This window comes from Martes martes (assembly GCF_963455335.1).
Source record: "Martes martes genome assembly, chromosome: 5".
Lineage (NCBI taxonomy): Eukaryota > Metazoa > Chordata > Mammalia > Carnivora > Mustelidae > Martes > Martes martes.
In genome coordinates this window covers 116,532,695-116,552,456 of record NC_137892.1, presented here as the reverse complement: position 1 = coordinate 116,552,456, position 19,762 = coordinate 116,532,695, and the positions used below count along the sequence as shown (strand labels likewise).

Genomic DNA, 19,762 nt, shown 5'->3' with positions numbered 1-19,762 from the left:
TAGAGAGTATGATGCTAATAAGCAAAACAGAGAAAGATACCATATGGTTTCACTCATATGTGGCATTTAAGAAACAAAACAAAAGGGAAAAAAGAGCGAGAGACAAACCAAGAAACAGACTCAAGTATAGAGAACAAATTGAAAGTTACCAGAGGGGATGTGGGCAGAGGGAGGGAGAATGGGTGAAATAGGTGATGGGGATTACAGAGTGCACTTATCATAAGCACTGAGTACTGTATAGAATTGTTGAATCACTGTATTGTACACCTGAAACTGATATAACACTGTATGTTAAAATTGTATTGGAATTAAAAAACGTTTTAAAAAAAGGAAAAAAATTCACTGAGTACTTACATGTCAAAAATTATGCTAAGAGCTTTATATGCTTTATCTTACTGAATCTTTATAATAGCCTCTTAAGATATTACCACCATTTTACAGGTAAGGAAACTGAGAACTATCTTTCTAGTAAGTGACACTGAGGTTATAGAGTAATAAATAAGGAACATGGTATTTGAAACTCTCCAGTCACCCGTCCACTTATCCAAAAGAAATGGCACTTATAAGTGGCCAGGCACTCATCTACACACAAAAGTGATGAAACAGAAGCATATATACTCTACTGCATTATACTCTATAGACACAATTTTTGCTTAAAAATGAATAAAGATAGAGAAGTATCTCTACCTGGAGCTTGAGCTCAGATTCAGAGGTGTCCTGGGTAAAGCCACAGGAAGAGACTATGTAGGGTTTGGGGCTGATGGTGCTGCAATGGGAAGGACATCATGTTGTCTGTGTTAGTACTAGCCCCTGGACTCCTACTCTAAGCTATGCGGGAAAAGATACTACAAATCTACTTCATGTTCCCATGAAGGAGTCCAAGACACAAAGACATATTCGTTTGACACAAAATTAGAAAACTCATGTCTTCACTTTAGGGTAAAACACAGCTCAGTTGAAGCACTGTTAGGATTGTAAGAAATGTAGCACTACCCTGATAGCTCCAGATTTTGCAACTTTGACACCTGAGGACATACCCTGGGCAAAACAGCAGATGTCAGTGAGCAAAACACCACCTTCCAAGTACCATTTTGAGTAGAGAAAATTGACCAGACAGGAAGAGAAGAATGGAATGTGAGAAGACTGAGTTTCTAAGGAGCACTCCGGCGCTTCTAAGAAATAACTGGGTAAGTATTAAGGAGGATGAAGGTCCTACTTCAACAACAAGGGACGAGAGTCAGTGACTTTTATTATTTTCACTCTTTCATATCCATGAAAGTGGTGAAAACTGGAAGATATTAAAAATAATCGGAAGGAAATGCCAAAATTTTAACAGGTCTGTCTCTGGGTGGTGTAATTTCAGTTGACTGTTACTGCCTTTAAATTTCTGTATTTCCCAAGTCACCTATAGTGAACAGTGTTATTTTATAATCAGAGAGTAAATACAGTTTCTACATCAACCATTCAATTCTAGTAATATAAAAATGCTATTTTAAGATTTTCAAGCCCACACCAAAATCTGTTTTTCAGACCTCCAGACAGCTACATCTTGTTAAATATGCAAAGTAACCATCATTCTTTTTAGGATTGGGAGTATATTTCATTATGGTTATACATTTCAAACAAGATAAAAGAAATTAGAGGTGCCTGGATGGCTCAGTCAGTTGTGTCTGAGTCTTGATTTTGACTCAGGTTATGATCTCAGGGTTGTGAGATCAAGTTCCGCATGGGACACCGCACTGGGTGTGGAGTCTGCTTAAGATTCTCTCCCTCTCCTCTCCCCCCACAATTTACACGTGCACTCTCTTTAAAAAAAAGAAAAGAAAAGAAAAGAAATTATACCCAGCAAATTTATTTATACCCATTACATTTACTGTATGGCTTTTAGTTTCCCTGTATTTTAACACTCTGTTCCAAAGGAGGAAGCTCATTTTCCCTGGCAGACCACAGTCTTAAAAATTAGGACTAGCAGACCTAAGCAAACACAGTATTAAAAGTTGCAGAACATCTGGGCTATACCATGAACCTCACCAAATAATTTATATAAATCATCCACTATATACATGGTTGCACCGATTCTCAAGCAGCATAAACTGCCTTCCTAAAATGGTGAAAGTAATCAAGTCCATAATTGTTCAAATGTTCTACAGCTTGTCTTTATAAATTCTTTTCTTGGGTAATATAGAAACACTCGAAAGTATCTCTGTAAACATAATCTCAAAGCTTACTTCATGTTAAGATCGTTTTTTAAAAGCAGAAATAAAATTTGAAGCATAACCTCAGCTATTAATTCAATACAAAAATATTTATTTAGGAAACAAATACTAAAAAACCAGTTTGGGATACTTAGCAAAGCCGTGGCTTCTTAACAGTGTTCATGAAACATATGTTTTCAGTAATGAAAAACTTTAAATTCAGTCATACATTTCAAAAATGAGGTCACATTCTTACCTGGAGATTTGATGCCCAGCATAGAGGAGCAGGGCAGTCAAAAAATATAGGTAAAGCTGAACCAGATGCTGCCTGGGCAAGGTTAATAGCACAACACTTAAAATATATCCTGGAATAGAAATAAAAAGATTATAAATAAAATACAATTCTAATTTAGTCTCCCAATTAATCACACTAATAAAAAGAGCTTAAAGTAAATTATTTTACAATTAGGTTTCAACAACTTTGAGTTTTTTACTTTACTACCAAAATAAGTTTAATACAGTAAAAACCACTATGGATTATCTGTTGAAAATAAAGCATTTTTCACTTTTTTGTAGATTATTCTACTTTATAATCAAAACAACACAAAAAGGTACAGAAGGACTCCTCTCATCATCTACCCTTCCTTGATGTCCGCTTATTTGTTCTACATCAATTCTCTTATTCTCTAGTCCAGAGGAAGAACTGTCCTTAATGTCCCTAAGGCTGCCTCTTCCACTTGACTCAAGGTCTTACTTTTCCAACCCCTAAACACCCTCTATCTCCTACATCTTCCTTCTCCCTGACACCAATGCTCACCTCTCTTTTCAACGGATGTATAGTGCTCTTCCTCCAATCTTGAAGAAAAACTTCTCTTCATGTTCATTTTTCCTTTTTCCATTACCTATTTTTCTCATTCCACAGACAATGTTATAAACTATCTCTACTAGTGCTTCCATTTTCAAGCCATCCACTATTCCCTCTTTATCCTCTACAACCTACAAACTCTACAGAGCCCTGCTTACTAACTTTCACTATAAAAAACCTCAGCAGTCAACTGCTTACTTGTCAAATCTAAAACATCCTGCTTATCCTTGTCCCAGCACCTGAAGCAGCCACCCTCAAAACTGGCTCCTTGGATTTTCTTTAAACCTCCAAATTCTCCCCTCCACTTTCTTTTTACTCCTCCAAATGAACATAGGAAATTTAGTCCCTGAACAACTGCTTTTCTCTCCAAAAAGTATCTAACTCAAAGAATTTATGTTGTTGCTTCAAATATACTAGTCCAAATATATGTTATCAACAGTTACTGAGAACCTACCTAGTACACACACAAAAAAGGCATCATTTCTTATTCTAAGACATCTCATATTTCATGATGCCAGACATACACCACTTAAATGTTCTCGTATACAGGTACAAACTGAGTTCCCCCCCCTCCTCCCTCAACAGGCTAGCTCAGCCTCTTTTTCTCCTAAATCCCATTCACTCAGACTCAAACCCAAGTCATCTTTTCTGTCACCACCAAGTCCTGCTGAGTCTTCCCCACAAGTCTCTCATGTCACCCATCCTTTTCAGTCCCTATGCCCCACCCAGTGCACTCTGTAATATGCAGTGTACCAACCGCTATTCTTCTTACAGTCTCTTTCCATCCTCATTCACCCTGTACTTAAGTACAAAACCAACCCTTTCATCTAGACAACTCTCTTGCTCTAAAAACCTTCAAAAATTCTTAACTTTTCAGTCTGACACTTTAGGTCTTAGGACATCTGGTTCCAGTCTAATCTTCTATAACTGTTTCCTACTTATTAATGAGTCTTTATTAGGGCATGGTTATCTCTTCTCAGTACCCAGTGCGCCTCTCATACTTAAAGCTAAGAAATCAATCGTGCTTAAAGCTACAGAAACAGGAGCAATATGCTAGAGACTAAAGAGGAAGAATTCAGATTTCTTGCATATCCAGACTTTAAGAACAATCCAACAGAAACTGGAAATAGGTATTTCTATTTGCTTTTAATTTCCTAAAATGATTTTTCCAATTTATTTTGTTAATCCCTATCTCAAAGGACTTCATGGGTATTTAAAAGAATTTTTCTTACATTAAGCAAGCATGTTCAGTGTTTGTAGCTGAAGGATTCAATCTATTGTATGAAACCTCTCCTTAAATTTTCTTTTAATGAACTTTCATTTTCCTTTCCAGATATTCTTATCTTTCCCTTCTCACACGCATCTCATAAAAAATCCTCTAGACACGGGACGCCTGGGGGGCTCAGTGGGTTAAAGCCTCTGCCTCCCGCTCATGTCATGATACCAGGGTCCTAGGATCGAGCCCCACATCAGGCTCTCTGCTGAATAGGGAGCCTGCTTCCCCCTCTCTCTCTGACTGCTTCTCTGCCTACTTGTGATCTCTGTCAAATAAATAAATAAAATCTTAAAAGAAAAAAAATCCTCTAGACTGAACATACTGATTTATTCAATCTTTCAATTATCCAGTCACTCAACCAATTATTACATGTAAAGTGTGACCCATATGCATTCCTAGACATGGAAGATCCAAAGAATAAAGTAATCACAGTCTAGTGCAAAAATAAACATGGACAAAAGTGTGTTACAATAAACAAATATTAGAAGGGCTGTGGTTGATTAAATGATTAAGTATGACCTGGACCTAGAAGGGTGAATGGATCTTTACCAGGCTAAGAAAAAGCAGCAGCATTCTTGGAAAAGAAAATAGCAGGCATGAAAACCGTTAAAAAAATAAAGGATATTTTCAGGGAACAATAAACTCTGTAGGTTACACTAGAGTTTCATGTAAATAAAATAAAAAAGTACTGGCAGATGATGCTAACAGAACTGGTGACTAACACCTCAGTAACGTACACAATAATAAAGGAGTGCAGACTGGGCCATCAGTTCTCAAATCCTTTGGATACACTTTAGGTGAGGTAAGAATACAAAAAACAGGGCGCCTGGGTGGCTCAGTTGATTAAGTCACTGCCTTCGGCTCAGGTCATGATCCAGGAATCCCAGGATGGAGTCCCACATCAGACTCCCTGCTCAGCAGGGGCTCTGCTTTTCCCTCTGACCCATCCCCCCCTCATGCTCTCTCATTCACTCTCTCTCAAATAAATAAATAAAATCTTTAAAAAAAAAAAAGACAAAAACCAAAATAACAAAAACGCTATGCCTCACCTATACCCCCATTTCATATTCCAGTGGAAAAATAACTCTGTGATAACAACAAAATATATCACACGAGAAGTTTCTTAAGCAATGATGAATTCTGCTAAACCAAGAACAATATGAATTAGTTATGTGAACTACAACGTGTATGTAATCTAGCTACTTGAAAAATAAAAGCCAAAACTACGGCTGACACAAATATGCATCACTAGTCACTCTTCAACAAACCACAACAAACTCTACTGATAATGATGAAGCTAATACAACAGTAATTTATAATTAAAACGCAAGACCAGCAGCATTTAAAAATGATGACCTACCTAAAGTAACATTAATGAATGTTTCTAACACCATGTATGAATTTCTGCTATTTATGGATGATTTTAGTAGTGAGGAAAAAAAATGAGGACCTGAAATAAATCAGCAACTTTGGTATGGAGTTGGTAGGGTCAGCTATAAGATATTTAAATAAGTCTTAGTGGTGATCTATGGGTGAGTGGTTGAGAACAAGGAAGTGAAGATGATTCTGATGTTTTAGCTTGGGTAGTAATCAAGAGGGCAGCTTTCCTATTAAGACAGGAGACACAGAAGGAGGAGGAGGTTTGAAGTAAAGATGATGAGTTCAGTGACCATAAACTCAAGCATCTACAGAATATTTAGTTGAAGATGTCTAACAGTAGTTAGAAATCCATTCAGTACCAGGCACTAGCGAGGTGCTAGGAATACTGAGATAACAAACCACCCCATTCCTACCTTAAAGGAGCTCACAATCTAGTTAAGAAGGTAGATTAACACAAGGATCCTTAGAATGCAGCATGTAGAGGTACGAACTGGGTACCATGGGATAATAGTGGAGGAACACTAACACACTAGGTGGTCAAAAAAGCAATGGAAAGTGGACATAGAGATTTACAGCCCAAACTATGTGAGATCACACACACAACAAAAGATGAAAATTAAACACAAATTCTGGGCCCTATTAACACTTAAGAAGTCTAAAGAAAAAACCGAGAGAGTCAGAAGGAATGGTCAGAAAGTTAGAAACTAGAAACACTGTTCTGAGGAAGCAGTCAACAACTTCATAAACATGGGATGGTCTGCACAAAGAGGACACAAATAAAGCTCGAGTTTTACATTTTAGGTCAGTCACTAATCATTTTAGTGATTGCAGTTTCAGTGGAATTATTCTCATATCCACGTTTTCCCTTCCAACTTCAACAAGGCTAATTCTGGCTCTCGTTACCTCTTGCCTAAAATCTTAACTGGTCTTCTTACCTCTGGTTTCTCCACTTGCCCCCATCCCCACCCCCAACCCAGCAGTCTGTACAACACTATCTAATCACTCTTCTTAAAATGTAGTTCACCTGCTCTAAATCCTTAGCTGACCCATCACTACCCACCAAATTAAGTGTAATACCCAATACATGTATTCAGGTCTTATTTCTGTTTTCCTTTTTATATCCTACACTTTGCAATACAATTCAATAATTAACATTCCACCAATTATATTTAAACAATCACTTCTTTTTGCTATTCTCATAACCCACACTGGAAAGCTTCTCAATTTGAAGGTACAATTATATTCCATAAACACGAACTTTTAACCATACCCCACCTTGATTTTTAAGCTCTTAATAACAAAGGATATAAAAAAGGGAAAAGGAAAAGTCACAACTGCAATAAAAAAATAAAATATCTAGGAATGAACTTAACAATAAATGCCCAAGACCTCTATAATGAAAACTTTAAAACACTCCAGAAGGCTCAAAAGAAATCTGGAACATTGGAGGCTCTCTATGTTCATACACAGAGAAGAGTTAGCATTTTTAAGCTATCTCTTCATCCTAACTTCGACTAAGTAATTCTAAAGTTCACATAGCAAAGAGTGTCAGAAAAACTCTGAAAGACAAAGGGACTAAGTCCAGACGATAAAATAGTCTAGGTATTCAGTAAGACCACACACTGAAAGAACAAGAAAAAATATTCAAAAATGAAACCAAATAGATGTGACAATTTAGTATATAATAATCAATCAGGAAAAGCTGAACTACTTAATAAATACATGGAGACTACCAGATAGTTACCTGAGGAAAAAAATTTTACCTGTAACACAATATACATGCAGATAAAATCCCAAGTGAAGAGAAGATGTAAATATGAAACAAAAATAATGGAATAAAACATGACAGAGAAGTCTTTTCTAGTAATTGAGTCAAAATTCCAAGTTATAAAAAAAGAAATAAAAAAAAATTTGACCACATTAAAACAAATTCTGCATTAAAAAAAAAATCATAAACCAAAAATCAAGACAACCAAAACTGGAAAAAATAATTTCAACCCAAATTGAAATTCAATCCAGTAATTTCAATTCAAAGGGCTAATTTCCCTAATGTATACCAAACTCCCACAAATCAGCAAGAAAAAGTTAAAATCCAGAAAAAGCCAGCTTAACTACTCTCTCTTGGTGCTGTGTCTCTTTTCAGCTTGAGCTATAGCCCCAGTAAAGCGCTGCCCGTACCTTTGGGGAAAAAAGGGGGGATGGGCTAAAATCCCATAGAAAAATGAACAAAGGACATAAACTGACAACTCTCACACATTTTTCTTAAACATGTGGATAAATACAATCTCACTCATAATAGGAGAAATACAAATAAAAACTAGAACACACCCATTTTTCACCTACTGGAGTAGCCAAATATAAGAGTCTGATAACACTGTTTTGATAAGGATATAAAACTACAGGAACTCTCAACCACTGTCTGTTATAGGTACAAAACAGTAAAACCCTATGGAGAGCAGTATCAGTCAATATTACAAATATGTCTACTCTTTCACCCAGAAACTCGACTTCTAGTAATTTATCTCAAGGCTATATTTGCAACTATCTAAATTATAGCTATATAAAATTATTTAGTACAACACTAAATGAAAAAGCAAAAAATAATTAGTTCAACGAATTATGATAAAACCATACAAGGATACTATGCCACTACGAAACAGAACTGGAGGGCTGGGGGAAGAATTGAGGCCTTAACATTTAATCAGAATCTTAAAATTTGGCATAATAGAAAGAGTCAACATAAAAACAGAGTACAAAGCTTTATTTCATGAATATCTAAAAGCAGTAGTAATGGCTCTGTGATACATCATTAAGTTAAACAACGGGTCGAGAACCGTATATTATCCTGTCATCTAGACAAAAAGGAAGCCATACATACATTTATTGCTACATATTTATATTTACCAATATCTTTATATTGACATATGTACATAAAAAGATCTCTAGAATTTTTCACAAGGAAATAAAAATAGCTACTTGCTCGGGCTCAGAAAACTTAGTGGATGATGACCAGAGATAAGGAGGAACACAAATTTCACTGAACACTTTTTATGTTTTGATATTTTCTAACATAAATGTATAAGCACATTACTAATTTTTATAAAAAAGAATTTTAAAAATGTATTTAAGGGTGAAATCTAGTAAACTGGAACATTATGTAACTACCTAAATACTCTGACACAGAAGTTACTCTAACCAAAAAACTGTTCAAGCTGAAAATGTCTACTCATGTAATCACTGAGCTTATTCTACCACAGCATGTAATAAGTGTATTTAAGAAGGCTCAGTTGAGTTCCCAAAGTTATAAGTCAGAGTATGAACTTTAATGTACGATAACGCATTCAATTGCTAAAATTAATGTTTCTGGTTATTAGGCAGCTGTTTTTAAAATAAATATTTCAATCTATTCAGAAATAATGTATGTGATAAGCACATTTTTTTAAACCACAGTGTGAATTACTTTGCTGATTAAGCTAAAAATCTAAGCCAAGTAGTACCCAATTGTTCTTCTATAACAGACTAGAATTATTTTCCATAAATTGGCTAACATACAAAGCCTTTAATAAAGGGCTGAGAATTATAGTGTTTTGCAGCATAAAAAAACCTTCTCATTTCAAAGAATTCCCCAAGGTAGTGCCACCTAAGAGAGAAGAATTTATTGTACCCAGATGTTCTGCTTCTAGTACACTGCCTTTTCTACTATACCATACTTTTTTCCCACAATGGCTTACTTGGAAATCTCTTAGCGCTATAAGGGGGTTTCAGGACTAAGATCTGGAACCCTAAAAGTCCTTCTATACATAAATATAAATCTCACAGAAACAGGACAAACCCTTCACAATTTTATAAAACATATACCTGCATGGGCAATTCTTTTTTTTTTTTTTTAATTTTATTTATTTATTTATTTGACAGAGAGAGAGATCACAAGTAGGCAGAGAGGCAGGCAGAAAGAGAGAGGGAAGCAGGCTCCCCACTGAGGAGAGAGCCCAATGCGGGGCTCGATCCCAGGACCCTGAGATCACAACTCGAGCCGAAGGCAGTGGCCTAACCCGCTGAGCCACCCAGGCGCCCCTGGGCAATTCTAATAATAAAAATATAGTACATCATTCAAACCGCATCTTGAGTTATACAATAGCAATGTCAAATGAAAATATATTATTGCTATCATTACATATAAATGAAAAATTAACCTAAAAATTAAAAATCTGGACTTTCATTCTAGATGAATTTTTATGTTTCCCACCTGTATTTCTTTTTTCTAAGATTTTTTTTTTTTAAGTAATCTCTGCACCCAAGGGGGAGGAGCTCAAACTCACAACCCTGAGATCAAGAGTCACATGCTCTACTGACTAACCAGGCAGGTGCCCCTCCTGTCTGTACTTTCTTGACTTTAACTTCTTTAACCTCTCAATATTGCTTTTACTACTAACTCCAAATCACATCAATTATATTCCAAGGAGTATTTTTTTTAAATTATTATAAATGTTATTTCCAACATTTCATTTAACTGAAATAAATGCCTTGTGTTCAACTGATGTTAATGTTCTGGGACAACAAAGAATGTTACATTTAAAAAGCTCTGAAGTACTAACAAAACCCAAAACAGACAAATCAGAACAGGCCAAATGCTTACGAAGGTAGTTCTCATTATTTACATTTCATCATATTAAAATCTAAAATGTCTTCTTCTGGGGCGCCTGGGTGGCTCAGTGGGTTAAAGCCTCTGCCTTCGGCTCAGGTCATGATCCCAGGGTCCTGGGATCGAGCCCCGCATCGGGCTCTCTGCTCAGCAGGGAGCCCGCTTCCTCCTCTCTCTCTTGCCTGCCTCTCTGCCTACATGTGATCTCTGTCAAATAAATAAATAAAATCTTTTTAAAAAATAAATAAATAAATAAATAAAATGTCTTCCTCTGCCTTCTAGCTTCATCCAGTAAAATAAATCCAACACTGTCTGTTTTCTTCTACCTTTAATAACTCATATGCAACGGTAAAACAAGTTATACTACAAACAAGATTCCTAATCATTCATCAATGACTGTATCACTGTCATCTCAATGTAAACAAATTTCATTTTACTCTAATTTTAAAACTTACATAGACATAAATCAGAATGCTCACTAAAATATTAGGAAAGGTAATGTACGGGTGCCTGGTGGCTCAGTCGGTTAAGTGTCCAACTCCTGATTTTGGCTCAGGTCACAATCTCAGGGTTATGAGATGGAGCCCTGTGCTGAGTATGGAGCCTACTTAAGATTCTCTCTCCTTCTCCTTCTGCTCCCCGCAACCCCACGCATGCTCCCTCTCTCTAAAAAAATAAACAAACAAGCAAACAAATAAAAAAGAAAAGAAAAGATAATATAGACACTTACCTACATAATGCATATTAAGAGCCAAATACTTATACTGGAAAAGAGGATTATTACTGAGGCTACTTCTTTGGATCTGCTGGAAGAAAGAGCTGACATCCCATCTGTACAGGACATCCAACAGCATGATGCTTGGCACCCTCAGGGCCACATTTAACACTGCTTCCAGTTTTTCCTTTGCAGCCATGTTTTTTCTTGGAGCAGACCTAAATTCAGGAGATATAATATACAAAAATAAGTCACCTCAAATAGCTTTTAGATATCCTCTTACGAATCTAATGGACTGTCACATACTATACAACGTATAAAACTCTTAATCACATCTACTACTTCCAGGTATCCATAAAATAAGCCTTGTATTGTGTTTTCACATTGACTCTTTTAGGTCTTCCCATCTGATTAAGTGTTAAGGCCTCAAAATTTATTTATTTTTTTTTTTAAGATTTTGTTTATTTATTTGAGGGAGAATGAGTGAGAGAGAGCATGAGAGAGAAGGTCAGAGGGAGAAGCAGACTCCCCAAGGAGCTGGGGGCCCGATGCAGGACTCGATCCTGGAAGTCCGGGATCATGACCTGAGCCAAAGGCAGTCGCTCAAACAACTGAGCCACCCAGGTGCCCCTCAAAATTTATTTTTAAAAAGCTTAACTCCCAACTCTGGGCACAAGCAATAAAACACCCTAATAATACTATAGCGTTTGTCCAATTAACTTGAAAAGAAAAATTCACTCCTATAAAACTAAGATTTATGTAGCTCTTTAAAAAACTGAGATTTATGTAGCTCTAAAAAAAAAAAGATCAAATTTTAAGTGGTTATTATATGAAAAAGCCTAAGATTCAATAAAAATTTGATGACTACATATTTAGTTTGCAGTATGTCACAGTCTATCATTTTCTATATTACAACTAAAACTGAAGTACTGAATTTACATGACATAGACAGAATTCAGAGAACTCGTCATACAGGTAAAGACAACATAGTTGGCAATATTGTTTCCTTCAATATTAAAGTTAAAATCTCCATCTGAAATTCCCATAATCTGCCTTCAAAGTGGGGAAACAATGCTCATCAAATTCTTCCTGTGATTCACAGATATGCTGGCACATGGAAGAAGTCAGGCTTTGGAGTCTGTAGCCCTGTCTTTGCTCAGCTGTTGATGAGTTGGAGTAGAATTAAAAAAAAAAAAAAAGTGGGGTGGTGGGGGCAGAAAAGTAATGAAAGATATCTAGGACAATCCATTATTTAAAAGGACAATTCTGTGCAACACTCCTTTATAAGACAGAACTTTAAATCAATCCAAGGAATTATGAGACTAAGGCAAACAAGTGGGTTAGAGACAATTTTAAGAGTAATGATAATTCTGGATTGTTGGCTCTGACAGTATCCTTTTAAGAATTTTGCTGACAGAGCTAAAATTTCCGGCTTTGGCAGTAATTTCAGACATTACAGGACAAATGAAAACATTTATTTCTGAAGAAAATTACAGTGACAGACTGCTATGCTATGGTTAAATATTTGTCAGTATTTCCATTTTACCCTCTAATTTTCATAGCTTCCTAGCTCAGTTAAAAAAAAAGTTCAACTTAACAAACCATTGTAAGTTCTTCAATCACTGAAAATCTGATTGATTGTACTGATCATTGAGTGATCATTTGTCATTCCCATTACTCAAAAGTGATACATCCAAGAATGCAAAATAAACATTTTCATAAACTAAATTCTGATTACTTTAAATGAACAAGACTTTAATAATTTTCCTACATAAGAAAAAAATATTGTGAGAGTCAAAACTGAATGTTGTGTCCTAACAGGAAAAAAAGCACTGAAAAATAAAAACTCCAATCAACATTTATTGCAAATTACAGCATTCAGGAACCTCAACTTCTCAAAGCTCATGATATTACTAAAAAAAAATTTTTTTTTTGAGAAGAAATACACCAAAGTATCACATTAACATCCTTTCAATAGTAGGGCTAAGGTGATTTTTATTCCCTTCTTTTTCTGTTTGCCAAATGTTGTAGAATATCCATTACTGGGCATCAAAAATAGAAATTCCTTTGTAAAAAGTGTTAATATATCTAAGCTATCTAGATGACTAAGAAAATACACAGAACATAACTACTTACTCAGGTGGTCAAACAGATAACTCAGTTTGGTTTATTTCAAAGTACACAAACAACAGATTTTTCTCACAAGCCACCAGGCACGTGTGAAAATCATCATAGACTGAGATAATAACATCACTGAGAGGCTTTATATTATAAGGGAGAAGTAACTCTTCCCATATTCTAGAATCCAATATAAATCACTACTGCTTTTGTAGGGACTACTACTGAGTTAATACTTGTAGTCTGTATTTATTTCATCTGACTTGGAGCCTTCCGTCTTTTTTAATGTTTTGCTTTTTTTTAAATGTACTTACTTTCACCATTTGCTATAGCTCTCAAAAGGGTAAAGAAAAAATACATAAACAAATAACCACTCCTGTATCACAAATCAAGATCTGAACAACAAGGCCGGGGAAGCTCCCTAATTCTTACAGAAGATCATCTCTATTACAAAACAGGGCCATTAGCAGAGGATAAGTTCCATCTCAATTATCACTATTCCTGCCTCACAAATAGAATGAAAAGAAAATTTTGAATTCCTAAAGCTCTCATTACAGAAGAATATTGGAGAATGATCCCCAAATTCTACTGTATATTATATCCAAGACTCAAATGTCTGAATTAAGGAGGACCTTGGATAGAAATATGCCCACTTAATAACAACTCTACTGCTCATTAAACATTTCATTTATTTCTGTATGTAAGTGACATTTTAGCAAGTCATTGGCAAGCTGGCCCTGTATATGGACATAGGGGAAACAAATTCAATATATGGAAAACCAAATCTAAAACGCTACCCACAAGGGGCACCTGGGTGGCTCAGTCAGTTAAGCATCCAATAGGATGTCAGCTCAGGTCTTGATTCCTGGGTCACAAGTTCAAGCCCAGCACAGGATGTTGAGCTTACTTTAAAAAAACAAAACAAAACAAAATCTAAAATGCTACCCATAAAAGCTGTGGAAAGACCGAAAAAAATTTAAAAATTAAAAAATAAAAATAAAAAATAAAAAATTCCCCTCTGAACTTTATAGTTTGAGCCTTTCTGAAGTATAAGGGCCACATGATATGTTGATCACCATCACAAATAAATACCACATACTACACTCCAGCACCCCACACTAAATTAACATCTAAACAAAACATGGAAACGTGTATCTTGTTTAAAATTACTGAAATCGGGTGCTTGAGTGGCTGAGTTGGTTATGTGTCTGACTCTTAATTTTAGCTCAAGTCATGATCTCAGGGTTCTGACATCCAGCCCAGCACGGTCCTCCCACTGGGGCTCCCCACTCAGTAGGAAGTCTGCTTGAGATTCTCTCTCCCTCTTCTTCAGCCCCTTCTCCCTCTCTCAATAAATAAAATAAAATCACTGAAATCATTCACATTTGCCAAGCCACTCTATTAGAAGCATGAAGTAAAAATGGAGATTTCTCTCCTGGGGTAAAAAAGATTGTACTTCTATGATGTTTGGTTCAAGCCCAATTTATTTTTTCTGAAACTTATTCTCAGAACTAATGAGCATATTCCAAGTCAGAAGAAGCTTAAATTTCTCTTAAAATCAAAACAATACTAGATAATCCTTAAAAATAAGCAGAGGAAGTGAATGCAAAGAAAATTTAAAGCCCTGACAGTCCTACAGCCAAATATATAAGCTATTTCCTGCCCTGTATAGTCACACAAATTTTCTCCTCCATTTAAGATTTTTATATTTTCTCCTTACATGTTTTAAGAACTGGGAAAGTAATATGCCAAAACAACATCTCAGCAAATAATGTAAACTAAATGTGACTCAAACTTAAAAATGGTTTACACAGTGGAACAGCTTTAAAAAAAAATCCTTTCCAAAAACAGCAAAAAAAGACTCAACAAATGCTAACCAAAAACAGGAACACAATGATTTCGCTAAATGACTTTCCCAGGCTTGGAAGCAGCAATCACTACTTACACTACTTATACTGTGCAAGTATAACATTGCACAGTTCACCATTCATATCTGTGGGTTAAGAAACACAGGAGTCTCATTCTACACTTTCCTAAAAACACTGCGTTTTGGTTTTGAATATGAAGAAATCAAACAAATCATCCTGAACAATTCGGAAAATGTACATTTTTAAAGTCACAGCTTGTCTGTTGAAGAATTATGTTAAGAAAAAGAAAGAGAAAATTCGATCTTACCAAAAAGAGGGTATTCACATCTCCTAGATAAACTCCTTTAAAAAAAAAAAAAAAGGCAAATATAAGAAAGCTGTACGATCCAATTTTAAATTCAGTACAATAGAAAATTTACGATTGGAAGTTTCTACACCTTTTTCTCCCATCAAAAGAAAAAAATCATTTTTTCTTTATCCATCCAATGAAAAAAAAATTCTACCATCGCTAAAACCAATCTCAAGAAAGGTTTTCTGGCTGTCCACATGTTAGGATGGTAAGCCCTGAAAATGTTAGAGGGCAAAACTAGAGGCTAAAATCATAAGTAAACTCAGCCCCAAAGAGATACCCGGGAGGAGAACGCCACGTCTTACATAAGCATTGGCACATGTGTTAAATATAGCTGGTCCTCCCCACTCCCACACTATTGCCAGCTAACTTTGTATGTACCTGATTTCCACATAAACTACTAGCAATTCCGTGGTTTCTCGGTATCTCCAAAGTGGCAAAAATATGACGTCCACTCTGAATAACCGGACCATCTTTCAATTCTTAAGAGGCCAGACAGGGAATAAAAACTGCTATCTCTGCCATTGGGCGCTCAGCCTGGGTCACGACTGCAGCACCGACAGCTCATCCTTTGGGCATGATTCAAGATTCAGAAGAACGGCACAGTCCGTATTTTAAAAAATAAAGACACACAGTCCTCTCCTTTCCTTTCAAACTAGTTTCCTGTTTACTGCAGACTGCGATGCAAAGCCATCCATTAATCTTTGATGCCTTCTCACTGCAAAGCCCCCTTCCTCTCTCCCCGCACCTCCTCCCCCGTCCCCCCCCCCTCCCCGCGCCCTGCCTGCTGATCTCAGCGGCGTTTGAACTATAGTAACCCCAACCCAGCTCGCTGCAAAGCAGGCAGCGCAGCAGCAGGGCCGCTGCCGCCGCGGGGCTAGGGGATTACGTTCGCAAAAACTCTGCCAGTAGAGAGGCCCATGCCAGGGAGCTCCCCTCGTCTGGCCAAGGGTGCTGGCTCCGCGGCGCCACGCACCAAAAAGCTTGCAAACACGGACGCGGGCGAAGTTCATCATCGCCGAGTAGCTAGGGGACTCATTCCTAAAGGGAGGGCAAGGGTCTTGGGTGGAAAAAGCAGAACAGGAATAAGGTGGAGAAGGAAGGGATGGCAGGCGAGAGAGGAAGCGATGGGGACAAAAAGGAAAGGATAAGGAGCGCTCTCACGGTAAAATAGGGCTGACAGATGGGATGCAAAGCAAATGGGCCCCCATTCGAAGAATGGCTTGGCAGGCCCTTCCGAACTCCCAAACAACCTCAAACCGCATAAAAAGAGAAAGGAGGAGGCTGAGTAGACCAAAGAAGGATAAGTCTAAAGAAAAATGGGAGGGAAGCTTGGAAGCAAAGTGGACAAAGACGCCAAAAACGTAAAGTTGGGAGTGGAACTGGAGAAAAGGAGCTGGAAAGGAGCAGCTAGGAAATGGGTAGCTCAGGAAGGAGCTTAAGAAAAGGCCTCGAAACGGGGTCCTGGGGAGGCGACGGAGCAGAGCTCAGAGAGAGAGCATCTTAGGAATGCCGCGGTAGGTGAGGGATGGGTTCAGGAGGGTGGGTAGCTGGGAAGGCGGCGCACAAGGACCGAAAGCTGGGGGAGGGGGCTCTAGTGCGGGGCCCCGGGAAGGGAAGGCAAAGTCGGAAAGAGCGGGGGGCGGGGGTCCGCGGGAGGACAGACCGGAGGGAGGGGACGCAACGGGTGAAAAGGGGATGAGGACGCCGCCGAAGCTGGGAAGGAGGAGGGAGGTGAACCAAGGAAAGGGCGAAGGGGGAGAAGAGGAAGGAGCCGGCAAAGGGGTGGGGGTGGGGAGAAGGGAGGATGTGCGAAGGGCGGGGGGCGGGAACGCGCCGGGATAAGATGAGGCCGGCCGGGGCGGACGGCTCGGTCACCTCGGGCTGTGGCCTCCCTCCCCGCAGGGCGGCGCCGCCGGCGGGCAGGCGGGCTCCGCAACTCCCCGGCTCTCTCGCCCGCCCTCCCGTTCTCCTCGGGCGGCGGGGGCCGGGACGGCGCGGCTCACAGCGGCGGTTCTTCCGCGCCGGGCCTTGGTTGCAGCGTCTTGGGAGGCGGCGGCAGCGGCGGCGGCAGCGGCCCGACCCGTGCGGTCACCATCGTCCGCGGCGGCAGGCGCTCGCGGGCCGAGCCCCTCAGCAGCCGGTGGCAGCCATGGCCTACTGCGCTCGCTCCTCCCGCCCCCGGCGCTCTGCGGCGGCCGCTGCCCGCTCTCGCGCTCTGCGCCTGCGCGCACCGCGCCCCTCCCCCTGACCCCGCCCGCGCGCGCGCGCCCGCGCTCACTCACAATCGCCCCGGCCGGGAGGTTCCCGTGCCGCCCCCAGTACGTGGGCGGGAGACACGCGCCTCCAGCGGCCCAAGCCGCTGGGCTCAGGCAGCGATGGAGACGCATACCACGCCGACACCTGCACGCGCACTGTGACACGCGCCATTCTGACACACGTGTGCTCTCACACTCCTCAAACATCGGGAGCCACACGCGCTCATACCCACACTCACCTGCCGGGACCACGTGGGAGAACTGGAGGGGCTGATCTTCACTCGGTGCAACTGCAGTACCAATGATACCAGAATTCTTTTTAACTCCCTCACTGACTGGGCTAGACTGTCAACTCCATGGCGTCAGGGACCAAGTCTGTGATGGCTCGGCAATGCCTAGCACAGAATAAGCCTCTGTTGAATAAGTGAGTGGATGCATGAATAAATGAATTGTAAATGTTCACGATCTTTAATTTTAAATTTCCGCCCCTTGGTTTAAAGAATTTGTTCAAAGAAATTTACTGTAGTATGAAATTAAATAGTATTTGTTTCTTTTGTTTCAAGGATCAAAACAGGTATCAGTGTATACACCCCTTCCCAAAGGCCCCACTGACCAGCATGCCTACCTTAATTTAAATGTCAGCATATCTTTAAGGGCAGAAACTGTTCCCCACTTCCCGAAACAAAGCCCTGAAGCACGTTGTGCGTGCACAGAACAAAACAAGGATGTTGCTAGCCTTCTGAACTTTGCCAGGACTCCTTATTCCCCAATTTTTCTGGGACCTCACCGACTCTCCACAAATTCCTCACCCCCATCTGCCCCCCTCTCCCCGGAAAAAAGCAAGCAAACAAACAAACAAACAAAAACAAAACCCTACACCGTTTCTTGCTGAGTCTTTGGTTAGTTCCTGGAGAGCCAGTCGCTACCAGAAACTAGTCTGGCCTTTGATGTTGGCAGGAACTTCTGTACACAGAAGATACACGCCCAGTAGTAGATAAAAGGTTGCCACTATATTGGATCATCCTGAAATTGTGAAACCTCAACTTCTGCATGTTACTAGAGAAATTAATGTACTTTAATCTAGATTTCTGCGTTGGGGTCCCTCCTTGGAAATTCATGTCTCTGTCCTGTGTTTTAAAATGTTAAACTTCCAATTCCTCACAACCTTTGTATCTTACTAAAATTGTAAAAGCAAGCTCTACATTTAGCAAATGTAACTCTGGAGGCATCAATCAGATTCAGAGGAACTTCCACTAGTTCGATAGCTGTATAGAAATGAAGCTTTAAAATTTCTGGGAAGTGTGTTCATAACTCTCTATAGATACCTTCCATCCTGGTGCCTTAGACTACTTTAGAATAATCAAGCCTGCTACATCCTAGAGGGGCAGTTTTATGAGTCTCTTTATATGTACCCTGGTAAGTAAGAAATTACAGAGGCCACATGACTAATGACTAGACTAGAAAACTGCCCAAGATAGCAAAGCCTTATTCCTTGGTTTCCTCCCCATTTTAACAACTTTACTATTACCTCAGGCAAGAAAATGTAAGGCAAGAAACAGATTACAAAGAAGTCAAAATCTTAAATTTTGATACATAATTTTTTCATACATAACCTTAAATTCTAATTGGATTTATTTACACTTTTAGGGTAAATTGCAGAATCTTTAAAATATTCCTTTAGTATGGTTACCACATTTGTATGTTTTGTTTAAATGGAGGAAAAGGTTACCTCAGCTCTCACATTTCCTTTTTTAAAGAGGAAAAAAATGGCTTCAAAGTCCTATAACCCTCACTAATAAGTACTCTGGACTTGTAAAAGCAGGAAGAAGTCACATGTTTTTTTCACCTTTGAATTTTATAGCAGCTGCCTATAAATGCTAAAGTTCAAAACGAGTAAAGACAATTACTCTGGTAATGAAAGGGTTACTGCTATTATATTGCTGCTAATCCAGTTTTGGGAAAGCTCTCCATTGCCAGATCCAGGTAACCAAATCAAACTAAAAAGGAAAAAGGCAGAGAGAAAAACTGGGGGTGGGGCTGTAGAGAAGATTGCTCCAATGAAAAGCAGTCACAGTGTAGAAAGTACTTTCTAGAGG

General features: G+C 38.9%; 1 protein-coding gene across 1 annotated transcript in view; it reads right to left on the bottom strand.

Moving 5' to 3' along the window:
- Positions 1-17,599, bottom strand: part of RNF145 (ring finger protein 145) — a 56,251-nt gene extending 38,652 nt beyond the window's left edge. Inside the window, exons 1-4 of the mRNA XM_080803667.1 lie at positions 17,287-17,599; positions 15,367-15,401; positions 11,089-11,291; positions 2,452-2,560 (exon numbers count right to left, since the gene is read on the bottom strand). Coding sequence (XP_080659793.1) covers positions 2,452-2,560; positions 11,089-11,272 — 293 coding nt within the window. The 5' untranslated portion in view covers positions 11,273-11,291; positions 15,367-15,401; positions 17,287-17,599. The remainder of the gene's footprint in view (positions 1-2,451; positions 2,561-11,088; positions 11,292-15,366; positions 15,402-17,286) is intronic.
- Between the last annotated feature and the right edge of the window lie 2,163 nt (positions 17,600-19,762).